General features: G+C 49.0%; 1 protein-coding gene across 1 annotated transcript; it reads left to right on the top strand.

Annotated features, from left to right (window-relative positions):
* Positions 1-8,255: 8,255 nt before the first annotated feature.
* LOC142255373 (protein kinase C delta type-like) lies at positions 8,256-14,428 on the top strand. The gene is made up of 4 exons (XM_075326949.1): positions 8,256-8,438; positions 9,803-9,934; positions 13,378-13,581; positions 13,933-14,428. The coding sequence occupies exons 1-4, from the start codon at positions 8,274-8,276 to the stop codon at positions 13,999-14,001; spliced, it is 570 nt and encodes a 189-aa protein (XP_075183064.1). The 5' UTR covers positions 8,256-8,273; the 3' UTR covers positions 14,002-14,428.
* Positions 14,429-21,091: the final 6,663 nt, after the last annotated feature.

Genomic DNA, 21,091 nt, shown 5'->3' with positions numbered 1-21,091 from the left:
GTCCTATCCTGAACCGCCACGTCACTGATGACCTCATGGCAGCCACGTCCCAAACACTTCACCAGTCATCGTCTGACGACCAATGGTGAGGTGTCGTGTCATAGGGCCGGGCCTCCGCGAGCCAGTCCGGAGTGGCCACATTATCAGGACACCTGACACCCTCTGCCCTATCAGGACCTGCCACCTCACGGACATGCCCAGTGAAGTCCTTCCCGGACTTTGCCTCCAATGCACTAAGTGCCTGAGCATGCTCAGTAGCCTGGACAACAGCCTCAGAAATCAGACTGTCAGCCTGAGCATGCTCAGTAGGCACAACACAGGACTTAGACACAGCACGCAGTCCAAGTACCTGTGCAAAGAGGCGTTTCGCACTAAGTGTAGGAGCATGCTCAGTAGCCCGAACCGAGGACTTAACCTCAGAAATGGCACTATCAGGCTGAGCATGCTCACTAGGCGAAACACTGGACTTAGGCTCCGGCTGGGGTAAATCGGCACACGCATGCGCACTAGCCGCCTCTGCACACTTAGACGTGGAGGTGCAAGTAGCCAGCTTGACGACCCGAGGCACGGCCAAAAATGGCAGCCGGCGCCTGGGCGCAACTGGAACCGCACCAGGCTGCTTGCGGCTATGGCGGTGCCGATTCGTAACAGTTGGACACATAGCACACACATCCCTTCTGTATGCTGGACACATACCACACACATCCCTCCTGTATGCTGGACACATACCACACACATCCCTCCTGTATGCAGGACACATACCACACACATCCCTCCTGTATGCTGGACACACACCACACACATCCCTCCTGTATGCTGGACACATACCACACACATCCCTCCTGTATGCTGGACACATACCACATACATCCCTCCTGTATGCTGGACACATACCACACACATCCCTCCTGTATGCTGGACACATACCACACACATCCCTCCTGTATGCTGGACACATACCATACACATCCCTCCTGTATGCTGGACACATACCATACACATCCCTCCTGTATGCTGGACACATACCATACACATCCCTCCTGTATACTGGAAACATACCACACACATCCCTCCTGTATGCTGGACACATACCATACACATCCCTCCTGTATGCTGGACACATACCACACACATCCCCCCTGTATGCTGGACACATACCACACACATCCCCCCTGTATGCTGGACACATACCACACACATCCCTCCTGTATGCTGAACACATACTACATACATCCCTCCTGTATGCTGGACACATACCACACACATCCCTCCTGTATGCTGGACACATACCACACACATCCCTCCTGTATGCTGGACACATACCACACACATCCCTCCTGTATGCTGGACACATACCACACACATCCCTCCTGTATGCTGGACACATACCACACACATCCCCCCTGTATGCTGGACACATACCACACACATCCCCCCTGTATGCTGGACACATACCACACACATCCCTCCTGTATGCTGGACACATACCACACACATCCCTCCTGTATGCTGGACACATACCACACACATCCCTCCTGTATGCTGGACAAATACCACACACATCCCTCCTCTATGCAGGACACATACCACACAGATCCCTCCTGTATGCTGGACACATACAACCCACATCCCTCCTGTATGCTGGACACATACCACACATATCCCTCCTGTATGCTGGACACATACCATACACATCCCTCCTGTATGCTGGACAAATACCACACACATCCCTCCTCTATGCAGGACACATACCACACACATCCCTCCTGTATGCTGGACAGATACAACCCACATCCCTCCTGTAGGCTGGACACATACCACACACATCCCTCCTGTATGCTGGACACATACCACACACATCCCTCCTGTATGCTGGACACATACCACACACATCCCTCCTGTATGCTGGACACATACCATACACATCCCTCCTGTATGCTGGACAAATACCACACACATCCCTCCTCTATGCAGGACACATACCACACACATCCCTCCTGTATGCTGGACACATACAACCCACATCCCTCCTGTATGCTGGACACATACCACACACATCCCTCCTGTATGCTGGACACATACCACACACATCCCACCTGTATGCTGGACACATACCACACACATCCCTCCTGTATGCTGGACACATACCACACACATCCCTCCTGTATGCTGGACACATACCATACACATCCTTCCTGTATGCTGGACACACACCATACACATCCTTCCTGTATGCTGGACATATACATACCACACACATCCCTCTTTTATGCTGGACACATACCACACACATCCCTCCTGTATGCTGGACACATACCACACACATCCCTCCTGTATGCTGAACACATACCATATACATCCCTCCTGTATGCTGGACACATACCACACACATCCCTCCTGTATGCTGAACACATACCATATACATCCCTCCTGTATGCTGAACACATACCATATACATCCCTCCTGTATGCTGGACACACACATCCCTCCTGTATGCTGGATATATACATAAAACACAGATCCCTCCTGTATGCTGGATATATACATACCACACACATCCCTCTTTTATGCTGGACACATACCACACACATCCCTCCTGTATGCAGGACACACACCACACACATCCCTCCTGTATGCTGGACACATACCACACACATCCCCCCTGTATGCTGGACACATACCACACACATCCCCCCTGTATGCTGGACACATACCACACACATCCCTCCTGTATGCTGGACACATACCACACACATCCCTCCTGTATGCTGGACACATACCACACACATCCCTCCTGTATGCTGGACAAATACCACACACATCCCTCCTCTATGCAGGACACATACCACACAGATCCCTCCTGTATGCTGGACACATACAACCCACATCCCTCCTGTATGCTGGACACATACCACACATATCCCTCCTGTATGCTGGACACATACCATACACATCCCTCCTGTATGCTGGACAAATACCACACACATCCCTCCTCTATGCAGGACACATACCACACACATCCCTCCTGTATGCTGGACAGATACAACCCACATCCCTCCTGTAGGCTGGACACATACCACACACATCCCTCCTGTATGCTGGACACATACCACACACATCCCTCCTGTATGCTGGACACATACCACACACATCCCTCCTGTATGCTGGACACATACCATACACATCCCTCCTGTATGCTGGACAAATACCACACACATCCCTCCTCTATGCAGGACACATACCACACACATCCCTCCTGTATGCTGGACACATACAACCCACATCCCTCCTGTATGCTGGACACATACCACACACATCCCTCCTGTATGCTGGACACATACCACACACATCCCTCCTGTATGCTGGACTCATACCACACACATCCCTCCTGTATGCTGGACACACACCATACACGTCCTTCCTGTATGCTGGACACACACCATACACATCCCTCCTGTATGCTGGACACATACCACACACATCCCTCCTGTATGCTGGACACATACCACACACATCCCTCCTGTATGCTGGACACATACCATACACATCCTTCCTGTATGCTGGACACACACCATACACATCCTTCCTGTATGCTGGACATATACATACCACACACATCCCTCTTTTATGCTGGACACATACCACACACATCCCTCCTGTATGCTGGACACATACCACACACATCCCTCCTGTATGCTGAACACATACCATATACATCCCTCCTGTATGCTGGACACATACCACACACATCCCTCCTGTATGCTGAACACATACCATATACATCCCTCCTGTATGCTGAACACATACCATATACATCCCTCCTGTATGCTGGACACACACATCCCTCCTGTATGCTGGATATATACATAAAACACAGATCCCTCCTGTATGCTGGATATATACATACCACACACATCCCTCTTTTATGCTGGACACATACCACACACATCCCTCCTGTATGCAGGACACATACCACACACATCCCTCTTGTATGCAGAACACATACCACACACATCCCTCCTGTATGCTGGACACACACCACACACATCCCTCCTGTATGCTGGACACACACATCCCTCCTGTATGCTGGATATATACATAAAACACAGATCCCTCCTGTATGCTGGATATATACATACCACACACATCCCTCTTTTATGCTGGACACATACCACACACATCCCTCCTGTATGCTGGACACATACCACACACATCCCTCCTGTATGCAGGACACATACCACACACATCCCTCCTGTATGCTGGACACATACCACACACATCCCTCCTGTATGCTGGACACATACCACACACATACCTCCTGTATGCTGGACACATACCACACACATCCCTCCTGTATGCTGGACACATACCACACACATCCCCCTGTATGCTGGACACACACCACACACATCCCTCCTGTATGCTGGACACATACAACCCACATCCCTTCTGTATGCTGGACACACACCACACACATCCCTCCTGTATGCTGGACACATACCACACACATCCCTCCTGTATGCTGAACACATACCATATACATCCCTCCTGTATGCTGGACACATACCACACACATCCCCCCTGTATGCTGGACACATACCACACACATACCTCCTGTATGCTGGACACATACCACACACATCCCCCTGTATGCTGGACACACACCACACACATCCCTCCTGTATGCTGGACACATACAACCCACATCCCTCCTGTATGCTGGACACACACCACACACATCCCTCCTGTATGCTGGACACATACCACACACATCCCTCCTGTATGCTGAACACATACCATATACATCCCTCCTGTATGCTGGACACATACCACACACATCCCTCCTGTATGCTGGACACACACCATACACATCCCTCCTGTATGCTGGACACATACCATACACATCCCTCTTGTATGCAGAACACATACCACACACATCCCTCCTGTATGCTGGACACATACTACACACATCCCTCCTGTATGCTGGACACATACCACACATATCTCTCCTGTATGCTGAACACATACCATATACATCCCTCCTGTATGCTGGACACATACCACACACATCCCTCCTGTATGCTGGACACACACCATACACATCCCTCCTGTATGCTGGACACATACCATACACATCCCTCTTGTATGCAGAACACATACCACACACATCCCTCCTGTATGCTGGACTCATACCACACACATCCCTCCTGTATGCTGGACTCATACCACACACATCCCTCCTGTATGCTGGACACATACCATATACATCCCTCCTGTATGCTGGACACATACCACACACATCCCTCCTGTATGCTGAACACATACCATATACATCCCTCCTGTATGCTGAACACATACCATATACATCCCTCCTGTATGCTGGACACACACATCCCTCCTGTATGCTGGATATATACATAAAACACAGATCCCTCCTGTATGCTGGATATATACATACCACACACATCCCTCTTTTATGCTGGACACATACCACACACATCCCTCCTGTATGCAGGACACACACCACACACATCCCTCCTGTATGCTGGACACACACATCCCTCCTGTATGCTGGATATATACATAAAACACAGATCCCTCCTGTATGCTGGATATATACATACCACACACATCCCTCTTTTATGCTGGACACATACCACACACATCCCTCCTGTATGCAGGACACATACCACACACATCCCTCTTGTATGCAGAACACATACCACACACATCCCTCCTGTATGCTGGACACACACCACACACATCCCTCCTGTATGCTGGACACACACATCCCTCCTGTATGCTGGATATATACATAAAACACAGATCCCTCCTGTATGCTGGATATATACATACCACACACATCCCTCTTTTATGCTGGACACATACCACACACATCCCTCCTGTATGCAGGACACATACCACACACATCCCTCCTGTATGCTGGACACATACCACACACATCCCTCCTGTATGCTGGACACATACCACACACATACCTCCTGTATGCTGGACACATACCACACACATCCCCCTGTATGCTGGACACACACCACACACATCCCTCCTGTATGCTGGACACATACAACCCACATCCCTTCTGTATGCTGGACACACACCACACACATCCCTCCTGTATGCTGGACACATACCACACACATCCCTCCTGTATGCTGAACACATACCATATACATCCCTCCTGTATGCTGGACACATACCACACACATCCCCCCTGTATGCTGGACACATACCACACACATACCTCCTGTATGCTGGACACATACCACACACATCCCCCTGTATGCTGGACACACACCACACACATCCCTCCTGTATGCTGGACACATACCACACACATCCCTCCTGTATGCTGGACACATACTACACACATCCCTCCTGTATGCTGGACACATACCACACACATCCCTCCTGTATGCTGGACACATACTACACACATCCCTCCTGTATGCTGGACACATACCACACATATCTCTCCTGTATGCTGAACACATACCATATACATCCCTCCTGTATGCTGGACACATACCACACACATCCCTCCTGTATGCTGGACACACACCATACACATCCCTCCTGTATGCTGGACACATACCACACACATCCCTCCTGTATGCTGGACTCATACCACACACATCCCTCCTGTATGCTGGACACATACCACACACATCCCTCCTGTATGCTGGACACATACCACACACATCCCTCCTGTATGCTGGACTCATACCACACACATCCCTCCTGTATGCTGGACACACACCATACACATCCTTCCTGTATGCTGGACACATACCACACACATCCTTCCTGTATGCTGGACACATACCACACACATCCCTCCTGTATGCTGGACACATACCACACACATCCCTCCTGTATGCTGGACACATACCACACACATCCCTCCTGTATGCTGGACACACACCACACACATCCCTCCTGTATGCTGGACACATACAACCCACATCCCTCCTGTATGCTGGACACATACTACACACATCCCTCCTGTATGCTGGACACATACCACACATATCTCTCCTGTATGCTGAACACATACCATATACATCCCTCCTGTATGCTGGACACATACCACACACATCCCTCCTGTATGCTGGACACACACCATACACATCCCTCCTGTATGCTGGACACATACCACACACATCCCTCCTGTATGCTGGACTCATACCACACACATCCCTCCTGTATGCTGGACACATACCACACACATCCCTCCTGTATGCTGGACACATACCACACACATCCCTCCTGTATGCTGGACTCATACCACACACATCCCTCCTGTATGCTGGACACACACCATACACATCCTTCCTGTATGCTGGACACATACCACACACATCCTTCCTGTATGCTGGACACATACCACACACATCCCTCCTGTATGCTGGACACATACCACACACATCCCTCCTGTATGCTGGACACATACCACACACATCCCTCCTGTATGCTGGACACACACCACACACATCCCTCCTGTATGCTGGACACATACAACCCACATCCCTCCTGTATGCTGGACACATACCACACACATCCCTCCTGTATGCTGGACACATACCACACACATCCCTCCTGTATGCTGGACACATACCACACACATCCCTCCTGTATGCTGGACACATACCACACACATCCTCCTGTATGCTGGACACACACCACACACATCCCTCCTGTATGCTGGACACATACCACACACATCCCTCCTGTATGCTGGACACATACCACACACATCCTTCCTGTATGCTGGACACATACCACACACATCCCTCCTGTATGCTGGACACATACCACACACATCCCTCCTGTATGCTGGACACATACCACACACATCCCTCCTGTATGCTGGACACATACCACACACATCCTCCTGTATGCTGGACACATACCACACACATCCCTCCTGTATGCTGGACACATACATCCCTCCCAGATATTAGACACTGTTAGATCCCTATGCTCTGCAACAGTCCCCCACTCTGATCCCATACACTGCACCCACTGTGTGTGAGTCTCGCCCCCTTCGGACCCCCATACTGCACAGTACATGGAGATCTGTTGTAGTCACCTGCCGTCTGTGCTGCTTGTTGCTAAGCAACTTCTAAAGATTCTATAATGAATAAGTTACAGAGTCCAGAGTCATAGACAGAGATCGCTCCCAACTCCCTGACTGTTTCCATCTCCTCCTTCCATATATTCCACAGGTTCTCCAAGGAAAAGAATATGATGAAATGGTTGATTGGTTTTCACTCGGAGTCATCGTGTATTTCATGTCAACTGGAAAATATCCATTCTACAATGGAACAGACATAGACAGACTGAAAAGGTCTATTTTGGAGGATAATCCAATCTATCCAGAAGATCTGAACACCGACGTAAAGGACCTGATAAATAACGTGAGTGGTCATATATGATGGAAGGCGGGAAGCAGCGGGGTAACATGGGGGAGTCACAGAGGTGGTACCCTGGGGGCCAAATCCTATAGGGAGCAATATTCCAGAATTAGGGCCAGGATTAGGGTTGGGCTCAGGCTAGGATTGGGGTTTGATAGAGATAGGGCTAGGATTAAAGCTAAGATTAGGGTTGGAAGAGATTAGGGTTAGGAGTAGAGGCAGGGTTAGGGTTGGAAGGGATTAGGGTTAGGAGTAGAGGTAGGGTTAGGGTTGGAAGGGATTAGGGTTAGGAGTAGTGGTAGGGTTAGGGTTGGAAGGGATTAGGGTTAGGAGTAGAGGTAGTGTTAGGGTTGGAAGGGATTAGGGTTAGGAGTAGTGGTAGGGTTAGGGTTGGAAGGGATTAGGGTTAGGAGTAGAGGTAGGGTTAGGGTTGGAAGGGATTAGGGTTAGGAGTAGTGGTAGGGTTAGGGTTGGAAGGGATTAGGGTTAGGAGTAGAGGTAGGGTTGGAAGGGATTAGGGTTAGGAGTACAGGTAGGGTTGGAAGGAATTAGGGTTAGGAGTAAAGGTAGGGTTAGGGTTGGAAGTGATTACTGTTAGGAGTACAAGTAGGGTTAGGGTTGGAAGGGATTAGGGTTAGGAGTAGAGGTGGGGTTAGGGTTGGAGGGGATTAAGGTTAGGGGTACAGGTAGGGTTAGGGTTGGAAGAGATTAGGGTAAGGGGTATAGGTAGGGTTAGTGTTGGAAGGGATTAGGGTTAGGAGTACAGGTAGGGTTAGAGTTGGAAGGGATTAGGGTTAGGAGTAGAGGTAGGGTTAGGGTTGTAAGGATTAGGGTTAGGGGTATAGGTAGGGTAAGGGTTGGAAGGGATTAAGGTTAGGAGTGGAGGTAGGGTTAGGGTTGGAAGGGATTAGGGTTAGGAGTACAGGTAGGGTTAGGGTTGGAAGGGATTAGGGTTAGGAGTACAGGTAGGGTTAGAGTTGGAAGGGATTAAGGCTTTGTGTAGGATTAGGATTACAGCTCTTGTAATAAAACACAAAAAAAACACAAAAAAACTATAGATAAAAAAATATGAAAATAATACAATGTACGAAGTTAATTTTATATCAGATGTCAGGAAAAAGTAGAAAAAACCCTCTAGAGCTGAAGGGCAAACCATAATGACATCAGTATGATGTATAGTTACAGTACATGTGCCCGGGGGATAAGGGGGCAATACTGGAAAGGTGGAGGGGACTCAGGGAGGGACAACGCTCCACAGGTCGGGAGGCACAAAATTCTGGCCTTGTCCTGGGCGCTGGCACCCCACGCTACACCACTGCCCGGAAGGAGACATTATTCATGATTGTCTTTTTGCATTTATTCCTCAGCTTCTCTGTAAATCTCCGAAAAAGCGACGATTGTTTGTGAAACAGCGACTGAGGACACATCCGATGTTCAGGACAATTGACTGGATGGCTTTAAAATCAGGAGAACTCTCTCCACCAATCCAAGTGGAGCCGGTACGTACCTAATGTGATTGGGGGGTATTTGGGAAATGACTGAGAGCAGTAACTGACAATGGTCCATAACAGGGACAAGTATTTGGTTCCTTTCAGGGGTTGCCTTGAAGAGGGGAGCCAGGTGGTGGCCGGCAGTGCTTCCCCTGGCTTCAGTGAATGTAAATGTCTATGCAGAGCACCCGTTGGGGCTTGAGTCAGTAGTCGCCACAGTCTCTGTTACCTGCATCATTGCTTGCGGGGTCCTCATCATAGACAGGGAGGGCAACATAAAGCACACGCCAATCTCTAGTAAACCAACAGGAACTTCTTTATTGTAACTCTCACTTCTTTCCACTCTTCAGGCCCTTAGGACCACTCATGCTTTGTCTGTTCTACATTGGGGCAAAAACATATCTCTTCCTGGCACTCGCCCTGGGCACTATCCTCCAGCAGCTGAGTCCTATGTATTCTTCCTGGCACTCGCCCTGGGCACTATCCTCCAGCAGCTGAAACCTATGCACTCTTCCTGGCACTCGCCCTGGGCACTATCCTCCAGCAGCTGAGACCTATGCACTCTTCCTGGCACTCGCCCTGGGCACTATCCTCCAGCAGCTGAGAACTATGCACTCTTCCTGGCACTCACCCTGGGCACTATCCTCCAGCAGCTGAGTCCTATATACTCTTCCTGGCACTCGCCCTGGGCACTATCCTCCAGGAGCTGAGTCCTATGCACTCTTCCTGGCACTCGCCCTGGGCACTATCGTCCAGCAGCTGAGTCCTATGCACCCTTCCTGGCCCTCGCCCTGGGCACTATCCTCCAGGACCTGAGTCCTATACACTCTTCCTGGCACTCGCCCTGGGCACTATCCTCCAGCAGCTGAGTCCTATACACTCTTCCTGGCCCTCGCCCTGGGCACTATCCTCCAGCAGCTGAGACCTATGCACTCTTCCTGGCACTCGCCCTGGGCACTATCCTCCAGTAGCTGAGAACTATGCACTCTTCCTGGCACTCGCCCTTGGCACTATCCTCCAGCAGCTGAGAACTATGCACTCTTCCTGGCACTCGCCCTTGGCACTATCCTCCAGCAGCTGAGAATTATGCACTCTTCCTGGCACTCGCCCTGGGCACTATCCTCCAGCAGCTGAGATCTATGCACTCTTCCTGGCACTCACCCTGGGCACTATCCTCCAGCAGCTGAGTCCTATATACTCTTCCTGGCACTCGCCCTGGGCACTATCCTCCAGGAGCTGAGTCCTATGCACTCTTCCTGGCACTCGCCCTGGGCACTATCCTCCAGCAGCTGAGTCCTATATACTCTTACTGGCAATCGCCCTGGGCACTATCCTCCAGGAGCTGAGTCCTATGCACTCTTCCTGGCACTCGCCCTGGGCACTATCGTCCAGCAGCTGAGTCCTATGCACCCTTCCTGGCCCTCGCCCTGGGCACTATCCTCCAAGAGCTGAGTCCTATACACTCTTCCTGGCACTCGCCCTGGGCACTATCCTCCAGCAGCTGAGTCCTATACACTCTTCCTGGCCCTCGCCCTGGGCACTATCCTCCAGCAGCTGAGTCCTATACACTCTTCTTGGCACTCGCCCTGGGCACTATCCTCCAGCAGCTGAGTCCTATACACTCTTCCTGGCCCTCACCCTGGGCACTATCCTCCAGGAGCTGAGTCCTATGCACTCTTCCTGGCACTCGCCCAGGGCAATATCCTCCAGCAGCTGAGTGCTATCCACTCTTTCTCCCTCAGTATCCTTTCCGTTCGCCTGCCTTACCTCACTCAGTCCCTCAGACACATTACAGCTCCTGATCAGTTTAGGGTCACGCCCGCCGTCTTTGTACCCCGACGTCCCACCGGTCTCAGGATGCTCCACTGCCCATCCACAGGGTGAGCTCTTGGTGCACGGGAGGATTCTGCCCTTCCTAGGCACGCCCTGGCTCTGGGCCCTGCGTTTCTGCTTCAGCTCCTGCCGCTTCATTGACTCACAAACTCTGCTTCTGAACCTTCTGCTCACTCCTCCCTCCTGTCTCCGTCTCCTGGTCACCAACCCCACTGCTGACTTCCTATGTCCCTGCTCTATCCTATTGACTATCTAACTACTCCTATCCTCCCCACTCCTGCTCTACTTGTTTCCCTAGTTGTAGCTGAAGCCTATTTGCTATCTCTAACCCTATATCTGCACACTCCTGACCCTGCTCTATGTCTCCTGCCTATCACAGCATATGGGGCCAGTACTCCCCATTACACATTATATACAGTTTATAAGCACATACATTTCTCTGCTACATCACATATACACCCTGCATCTGCTAAGTGGAACCAAATGCTGCCCCTTTTCCACTCTGCTACATCCTGCTTTATATACAGTATTAGTACAATATCATAGCACTACCTTCATAAGAGTGGGCGCTATTCGCCCCCTCCTACAGTCTGACACCCCACCTCTTTATACTTCTCCCAATAGCGGCAGCCTGTTTTTTCTATGGTAGCTATGCCCTAATGTCAGGACCGGGAGGACTGGTAGACCCAGGAGGTGGATCCGCTGGACCGAGCACCCCACTGGGGGGCAGGGTACACGGCAGCCGGAGCACTGGCGTGGCCGGGACGGGAGCCGCTCTGTAATGTGTACAACCGGTGGTCCACAGACATCAGGAACTTCAGTATGCGGTGTAAGGTTTCACGCTGTTGCACCAGTTCCTGGCGTAGTTCAGCCAGCTCAGACGTTTGTGCTCCAGCGGGATCCATGGCCTGATCAATCTGTCAGGACCGGGAGGACTGGTAGACCCAGGAGGTGGATCCGCTGGACCGAGCACCCCACTGGGGGACAGGGTACCCGGCAGCCGGAGCACTGGCGTGGCCGGGATGAGAGCCGCGTCCCACAGGGGACGGGAAGAACAAAGTCACTGGGGTCACAGAGTTCCTAAGACTGTACGGTATCCTGGTACAGGTGCCAGGTAGGAAAGACAAACAGTAGTCCAGGACACGGCACAAGGGGACCTGAGCACCTAGCTCACAAGACAAGGCTTCAAGACACGTTGATCAGGCCCCGCCCACATGGAAAGGCAAGTCTTATATACCCAGCACAGCCCTATGTCATTTCCTGCTTCAGGTGTGCTGGACCAGGAGAGTGGGCGCGGCCTGGTCCTATACAGAGGCATTAGTCAGAGTCAGACTCCTGAGACCAGGAACAGAACACAGGAGAGCACGAGCGGGGGCGGTAGCCGTGACCGGTGGACACGTGGACAGGATCAGTGGTCACGGAGCGGTGCTGGGATGGTGCGACCGGGTCAGTGGGTAAGGAGCGGTGCTGAGGTATCGGGAGCGTGACACCTAAGCAGTGCACTTTTTTCACATCACATCTAGGTATGAGTGTTGGGACCGATCCTTTTGGCTTCTTGCGGGAAGTTGTAATTTTACTGTGGATATTAGTGAACTCTGACATCATCTTTCTTGTTACAGACACCAGACCAGGATGTCATTCCAGTGGTCACCATGCTGAAGGCGAGAAAATCACAAAGACCTCAATTAACACCTGAGGAACAACAGCATTTCATGGACTTCAGCAGCGTCAGTAGAAGGTGGAGACATCTACAGCCAGAGAACCTGTGGAGAACAACACCTAGCTCCACCAATTCATCCGTACAAGGAGCCCTGATAGACATTGTGAGTCTTCTGACCCTAGATAGCAAATTACATCAAGGCCAATCAAGTTAAAGGGGTTGTCCAGCTGAAAAGAAGTCTACAGCTACTCTATGTGATTGCAGACTGCCAAATCATAACTGTGCAATGTGCACACCGTCATGATTTTCCCTGTATTCCTGGTGTGGGTGGTCACGTTACCATATTTATGCAATGTGAATACTTGCAGTGAAATCACGACTAGAGCGATACCGTAGTAGACTTTTTATTTCAATCTGGACAATCCCTTTAAGACCACTCTTTTAGGCAAAGCCCCTTTCAGGCATTTATACTCAGTGACATTATTTTAACTCTTTCTTTTTTTTCATATCACAGGATTTATTTTCATCCACCTCGTCATCCTCCGAGTCCTCATCATCGATGATCTGTCCGGATCGTCAGTGATAATTATCGCATCATCGCTGTTCTCCTCGTTCAGAACAATTTTATGGAGGAGCAGCATAAACAGCAGAAGACCTGCATTAACTGAACATCTCTGCCCAACGAAGGGTAGTCCTTCCATCATGCTTCGTAGAGTTTTTCCCCACTGGGGTTTTTTCACTCTACGGCGTGCAGAAGGACGACTCTTCATAAATCAGCAATTGGCAGAACATCCATAGATATGTACAGCAGTGGTGTGCCTGGTGTGTGGAGCTACGCACAGTACAGATTCCACCAGGTCAACAAGACTATCTATCTTCTCCATCAGTCACAAACGAAGGGTAGTCCTTCCATCATGTTTCGTAGAGTTTTTCCCCACTGGGGTTTTTTCCCTCTACGACGTGCAGAAGGACGACTCTTCATAAATCAGGAATTGGCTGAGACAAATCAAAACAAGAACAATAAACTTGTTTACAAAGATTACAAATCTCTTGTGCAAATATAATTTATACATATATACAAAAAAAATATTATTAATCTTTTATCTAAATAGATATGGGGATCATTCCTTACATATAACGGATCAGTTCAGTTTATTCATTTATGTTATATATTCATACAAAATCTCTATACTAGAGACTACAACATTTGTTAAATTCTATAAATAAAAGGATTAGTATTCCTAAAGCCCGCTTTACACGCTGCAATGTATCTTATAATGTGTCGGCGGGGTCACGTCGTAAGTGACGCACGTCCGGCATTGTAAGGTACATTGTAGTATGTGACAGGTACGTGCGATTGCGATTGAACGGTAAAACGTTCATCGCACGCACATCGTTCATTTCTCTAGAATTGAACGTCAGATTGTTAATCGTACCCGGGGTAGCACACATCGCAGCGTGTGACACCCCGGGTACGATGAACAGATCTTACCTGCGTCCTGCAGCTCCCGGCCCACAATGCGGAAGGAAGGAGGTGGGCGGGATGTTTACGTCCCGCTCAGCTCCGCCCCTCCACATCTATTGGCTGGTTGCCGCGTGATGTCGATGTGACGCCGAACGTTCCTCCCACTTCAGGAAGTGGACGTTCGCCGCCCACAGCGAGGTCGTATGGAAGGTAAGTACGTGTGATGACAGTTACTCGTATGTGCGGCACGTTCAACAAATTGAACGTGCCGCACATACGATGAGGACTTTGCAAATCGCATACGAAATCGTATGCGAAATTGCAACGTGTAAAGCAGGCTTTAGAGAAACAAAGACGCGATTTTGCGGCACGAACGTGGAAAAATCCAGACAAGATGATAAGATGGTCATTTCTATTATCAAAGCATTTCTGAGACCAATTTCTCCTTCTTCTGGACAAAAAAATCACACATTAATAAAAGGATATATCCCCCATATGACAAAATATAATATATATAAATGCTGATAATATAACATATAGGATGACATCACCCGTATTGAGTTGTCACCTATTAGTATGTATAAATCTAATATATAACGCTGAATGTGTGTGTGTATGTATGTGTGTATGTCCGGGATTGGCATCTGCACCGTCGCAGCTACAGCCACAAAATGTTGCACACTCATACTTCTGGACCCCGAGAGTGTCATAGGCTATGTTTTGAGGGGAAATTTTAACCCCGCGCTTTACAGTTATTCACCAAAAAACCTGCCTCCATTAAAGCGAATGGAGCTGAGAGCCACGGTGCAGCCAGAACGTCGGAAGAATGCGCAGCCACGCCCTTAAATTGAATGTTGGTGTGTCACAATGCAGCCAGGGAAAGAGACAGACACAGACAGGGAAAGAGGCAGACACAGACAGGGTAAGAAACAGACATAGACAGGGCAAGAGACAGACACAAAGGGACTGACAGAGAAAGAGACAGACAGGGAAAGAGACAGACAGGGAAAGAGAGAGACAGGTTAAGAGACAGACACAGACAGGTAAAGAGACAGACACAGACAAAGAGACAGACAGAAACAGGGAAACAGACAGACAGGGAAAGAGAGGGAAAGAGACAGACAGGGTAAGAGACAGACAAAGACAGGTAAAGAGACAGACAAAGAGACAGACACAGGGAAAGAGAAAGAGGGAAAGAGACAGACAGGGAAAGAGAGGGAAAGAGACAGACAGGGAAAGTGACAGAGATAGATAGACAGACAAGGAAAGAGATTGAGACAGACGAAGAAAGAGACAGTCAGAGACAGACAGGGAAAGAGACAGACAGACAAAGAGATAGAGAGAGAGACAGAGAGATATATACAGAGGGGGAGACAGACAGAGAATGGGAAAGAAACAGAGAGACAGTTACTATCCCGGGCGTTAATACATTTTATTTGTAAATTCTATCCCGGGAATGTTAATGTAATATATAAAGCTGAGACAAAGGGAAAGAGACAGACAGGGAAGAGTCACCCCTTGGCTGGGCCCTTCCTGGAGGGATATCTGGGTGGTTTCTGTGTTGAGACTCCTAACAGAGGCTCCCCGGACCTTTTTGATTTGCATATTTCCCAGGGGGCAATGTACCTAGGATTTCACTGACTTGAGCGCCCTAGCTGGCTGCCGGCAGTGTTTTCTCTGGCTGGTCTCCTCGAGATCAGTGATTGTTTTGTTTTGTTGGTCTACTAAGCATTGCTCCCACCCGGCCAGAATTCTACTCCACACTGATGAGGGGCAATACCCCGAAACAGCTGTCTGTGGATGGATACCTGGCCTTGGTATTTCCCTTGTCATATCTTTATACTTGTCAAAAAGTTGGATATTGACTAAAAGGGCCACTTAATATGGTGGTTATGGTGGTCTCCTAAAAAGAGTCACCCCTTGGCTGGGCCCTTCCCGGAGGGATATCTGGCTGGTTTCTGTGTTGAGACTCCTAACAGGCTCCACCGACCTTTTTGATTTGCATATTTCCCAGGGGGCAATGTACCTAGGATTTCACTGACTTGAGCGCCCTAGCTGGCTGCCGGCAGTGTTTTCTCTGGCTAGTCTCCCCGAGATCAGTGATTGTTTTGTTTGGTTGGTCTACTAGGCATTGCTCCCACCCGGCCAGAATCCTACTCCACACTGATGAGGGGCAATACCCCGAAACAGCTGTTTGTGGATGGATACCTGGCCTTGGTATTTGCCTTGTCATATCTTTAAACTTGTGAAAAAGTTGGATATTGACTAAAAGGGCCACTTAATATGGTGTTTATGGTGGTCTCCTAAAAAGAGTCACCCCTTGGCTGGGCCCTTCCCGGAGGGATATCTGGCTGGTTTCTGTGTTGAGACTCCTAACAGAGGCTCCACAGACCTTTTTGATTTGCATATTTCCCAGGGGGCAATGTACCTAGAATTTCACTGACTTGAGCGCCCTATCTGGCTGCCGGCAGTGTTTTCTCTGGCTGGTCTCCCCGAGATCAGTGATTGTTTTGTTTTGTTGGTCTACTAGGCATTGCTCCCACCCGGCTAGAATCCTACTCCACACTGATGAGGGGCAATACCCTGAAACAGCTGTCTGTGGATGGATACCTGGCCTTGGTATTTCCCTTGTCATATCTTTATACTTGTCAAAAAGTTGGATATTGACTAAAAGGGCCACTTAATATGGTGGTCTCCTAAAAAGAGTTACCCCTTGGCTGGGCCCTTCCTGGAGGGATATCTGGCTGGTTTCTGTGTTGAGACTCCTAACAGAGGCTCCACAGACCTTTTTGATTTGGGAATGTTAATCTAATATATAAAGCTGAGACAGGGGAAAGAGACAGACAGGGAAAGAGAGGGAAAGCGAGGGAAAGAGACAGACAGAAAAAGTGACAGAGATAGATAGACAGACATGGAAAAAGATAGATAGACAGACAGGGAAAGAGATTGAGACAGAGACAGTCAGAGACAGACAGGGAAAGAGACAGACAGACAAAGAGAGAGAGAGACAGAGAGATATATACAGAGGGGGAGACAGACATTATAATTACATTTAGGCTATGTGCGCACGTTGTGTATTTGCATGCAGTTACGCTGCGATCTGCACCGCAGCGTAACTGCATGCGTCCTGCATCCCCAGCACAATCTATGAAGATTATGCAGGAGCCATGCGCACGTGGCGTATTAGAACGCAGCACTTCGGCTGCTGCCCGAAGCGCGCGTTCTAAGAAGTGACATGTCACTTCTTTCCTGCGCTCTGCATGCATCCCCCGCTCTGTCTATGGGAGGGGCTGCACTCAGAGCGCATGGAATCGGCTTTTTTTTTTTCATTACGGACTCTTTCTGCAGCGATTTGAAGCGCACGTGTGCTGTTCAAATCACTGAAGAAATTTCTGCAGGGACAGAACGCTACGTGCGCACATAGCCTTATATCTATTTGTTTTGTGGTTTTTGTGTGCAGAATACATTTTTGTTAATACATTCTATTTTGTTAACAGCAGTTATTAACCCGTGCGAAGCCGGGTAGTACAGTTAGTCTAATATATAAAGCTGAATGTGTGTATGTGTGTGTGTGTGTGTGTGTATGTGTGTATGTCCGGGATTGGCATCTGCACCGTCGCAGCTACAGCCACAACATTTTGCACACTCACACTTCTGGACCCCGAGAGCGTCATAGGCTATGTTTTGAGGGGAAATTTTAACCCCACGCTTTACAGTTATTCACTAAAAAACCTGCCTCCATTAAAGCGAATGGAGCTGGGAGCGACAGTGCAGCCAGAACTTCAGAAGAATGCGCAGCCACGTCGTTATATGGAATGTTGGCATGTCACAATGCAGCCAAGGAAAGAGACAGACACAGACAGGGAAAGAGGCAAACACAGACAGGGTAAGAAACAGACATAGACAGGGTAAGAGACAGACTCAAAGAGACAGACACAGACAAAGAGACAGACTGACAGGGAAAGAGACAGACAGGGAAAGAGAGGGAAAGAGAGAGACAGGCTAAGAGACAGATACAGACAAAGAGACAGAGACAGACACAGGGAAACAGACAGACAGGGAAAGAGAGGGAAAGAGACAGACAGGGTAAGAGACAGACAAAGAGACAAACACAGGGAAGGAGACAGAGGGAAAGCGACAGACAGGGAAAGAGAGGGAAAGAGACAGACAGGGAAAGAGAGGGAAAGAGACAGACAGGGTAAGAGACAGACAAAGACAGGTAAAGAGACAGACAAAGAGACAGACACAGGGAAAGTGACAGAGGGAAAGAGACAGACAGGGAAAGAGAGGGAAAGAGACAGACAGGGAAAGAGAGGGAAAGAGACAGACAGGGAAAGAGAGGGAAAGAGACAGACAGGGAAAGTGACAGAGATAGATAGACAGACAAGGAAAGAGATTGAGACAGACGGAGAAAGAGACAGAGACAGTCAGAGACAGACAGACAAAGAGAGAGAGAGACAGAGAGATATATACAGAGGGGGAGACAGACAGAGAATGGGAAAGAAACAGAGAGACAGTTACTATCCTGGGCGTTAATACATTTTATTTATAAATTCTATCCCGGGAATGTTAATCTAATATATAAAGCTGAGACAGAGGGAAAGAGACAGACAGGGAAAGACAAGGAAAGAGACAGACAGGGAAAGAGAGGGAAAGAGACAGACAGGGAAAGTGACAGAGATAGATAGACAGACAGGGAAAGAGATAGATAGACGGAGAAAGAGACAGAGACAGTCAGAGACAGACAGGGAAAGAGACAGACAGACAAAGAGATAGAGAGAGACAGAGAGATATATACAGAGGGGGAGACAGACAGAGAATGGGAGAGAAATAGAGAGACAGTTACTATCCCGGGCAGCGCCGGGTGCTATGTTGTGAGGCGAAATTTTAACCCTGCGCGTTCCAATTTAACAATCAATTTTGCCCCTATATACATAATGGGGAAAAAGTGAAACGAAAAGTGTTGGAGGCAAATTGACAGCTGCCAGATGTGAACAAGGGGGGCTTAAAGAATGTGAGCGATGGCGCCAAAGAGTATATACCGTACAGTTGCTAAGGTGAGGCCCCGACATGGGATACTCACCACACTCGGAGATATGAACACACACACACAAAATGCGCCACACGCTACCACGTACTTGAACACATATACAGTGCCTACAAGTAGTATTCAACCCCCTGCAGATTTAGCAGGTTTGATAAGATGCAAATAAGTTAGAGCCTGCAAACTTCAAACAAGAGCAGGATTTATTAACAGATGCATAAATCTTACAAACCAACAAGTTATGTTGCTCAGTTAAATTTTAATAAATTTTCAACATAAAAGTGTGGGTCAATTATTATTCAACCCCTAGGTTTAATATTTTGTGGAATAACCCTTGTTTGCAATTACAGCTAATAATCGTCTTTTATAAGACCTGATCAGGCCGGCACAGGTCTCTGGAGTTATCTTGGCCCACTCCTCCATGCAGATCTTCTCCAAGTTATCTAGGTTCTTTGGGTGTCTCATGTGGACTTTAATCTTGAGCTCCTTCCACAAGTTTTCAATTGGGTTAAGGTCAGGAGACTGACTAGGCCACTGCAACACCTTGATTTTTTCCCTCTTGAACCAGGCCTTGGTTTTATTGGCTGTGTGCTTTGGGTCTTTGTCTTGTTGGAAGATGAAATGACAACCCATCTTAAGATTCTTGATGGAGGAGCGGAGGTTCTTGGCCAAAATCTCCAGGTAGGCCGTGCTATCCATCTTCCCATGGATGCGGACCAGATGGCCAGGCCCCTTGGCTGAGAAACAGCCCCACAGCATGATGCTGCCACCACCATGCTTGACTGTAGGGATGGTATTCTTGGGGTCGTATGCAGTGCCATCTAGTCTCCAAACGTCACGTGTGTGGTTGGCACCAAAGATCTCGATCTTGGTCTCATCAGACCAGAGAACCTTGAACCAGTCTGTCTCAGAGTCCTCCAAGTGATCATGAACAAACTGTAGACGAGCCTTGACATGACGCTTTGAAAGTAAAGGTACCTTACGGGCTCGTCTGGAACGGAGACCATTGCGGTGGAGTACGTTACTTATGGTATTGACTGAAACCAATGTCCCCACTGCCATGAGATCTTCCCGGAGCTCCTTCCTTGTTGTCCTTGGGTTAGTCTTGACTCTTCGGACAAGCCTGGCCTCGGCACGGGTGGAAACTTTCAAAGGCTGTCCAGG

Source organism: Anomaloglossus baeobatrachus, chromosome 10 (genome assembly GCF_048569485.1).
Source record: "Anomaloglossus baeobatrachus isolate aAnoBae1 chromosome 10, aAnoBae1.hap1, whole genome shotgun sequence".
NCBI classification, from domain to species: domain Eukaryota; kingdom Metazoa; phylum Chordata; class Amphibia; order Anura; family Aromobatidae; genus Anomaloglossus; species Anomaloglossus baeobatrachus.
Note: the sequence above shows the minus strand (reverse complement) of the source record. Positions and strands in the feature narration are given on the sequence as shown.

Coding starts and splice junctions, on each gene's coding strand:
- LOC142255373 (XM_075326949.1), top strand. CDS start 8,274: ATGGTTGATTGGTTTTCACTCGGAGTCATCGTGTATTTCATGTCAACT. Junction 9,935..13,377: donor CACCAATCCAAGTGGAGCCG/GTACGTACCTAA, acceptor TTCTTGTTACAG/ACACCAGACCAGGATGTCAT. Junction 13,582..13,932: donor AAGGAGCCCTGATAGACATT/GTGAGTCTTCTG, acceptor TTCATATCACAG/GATTTATTTTCATCCACCTC.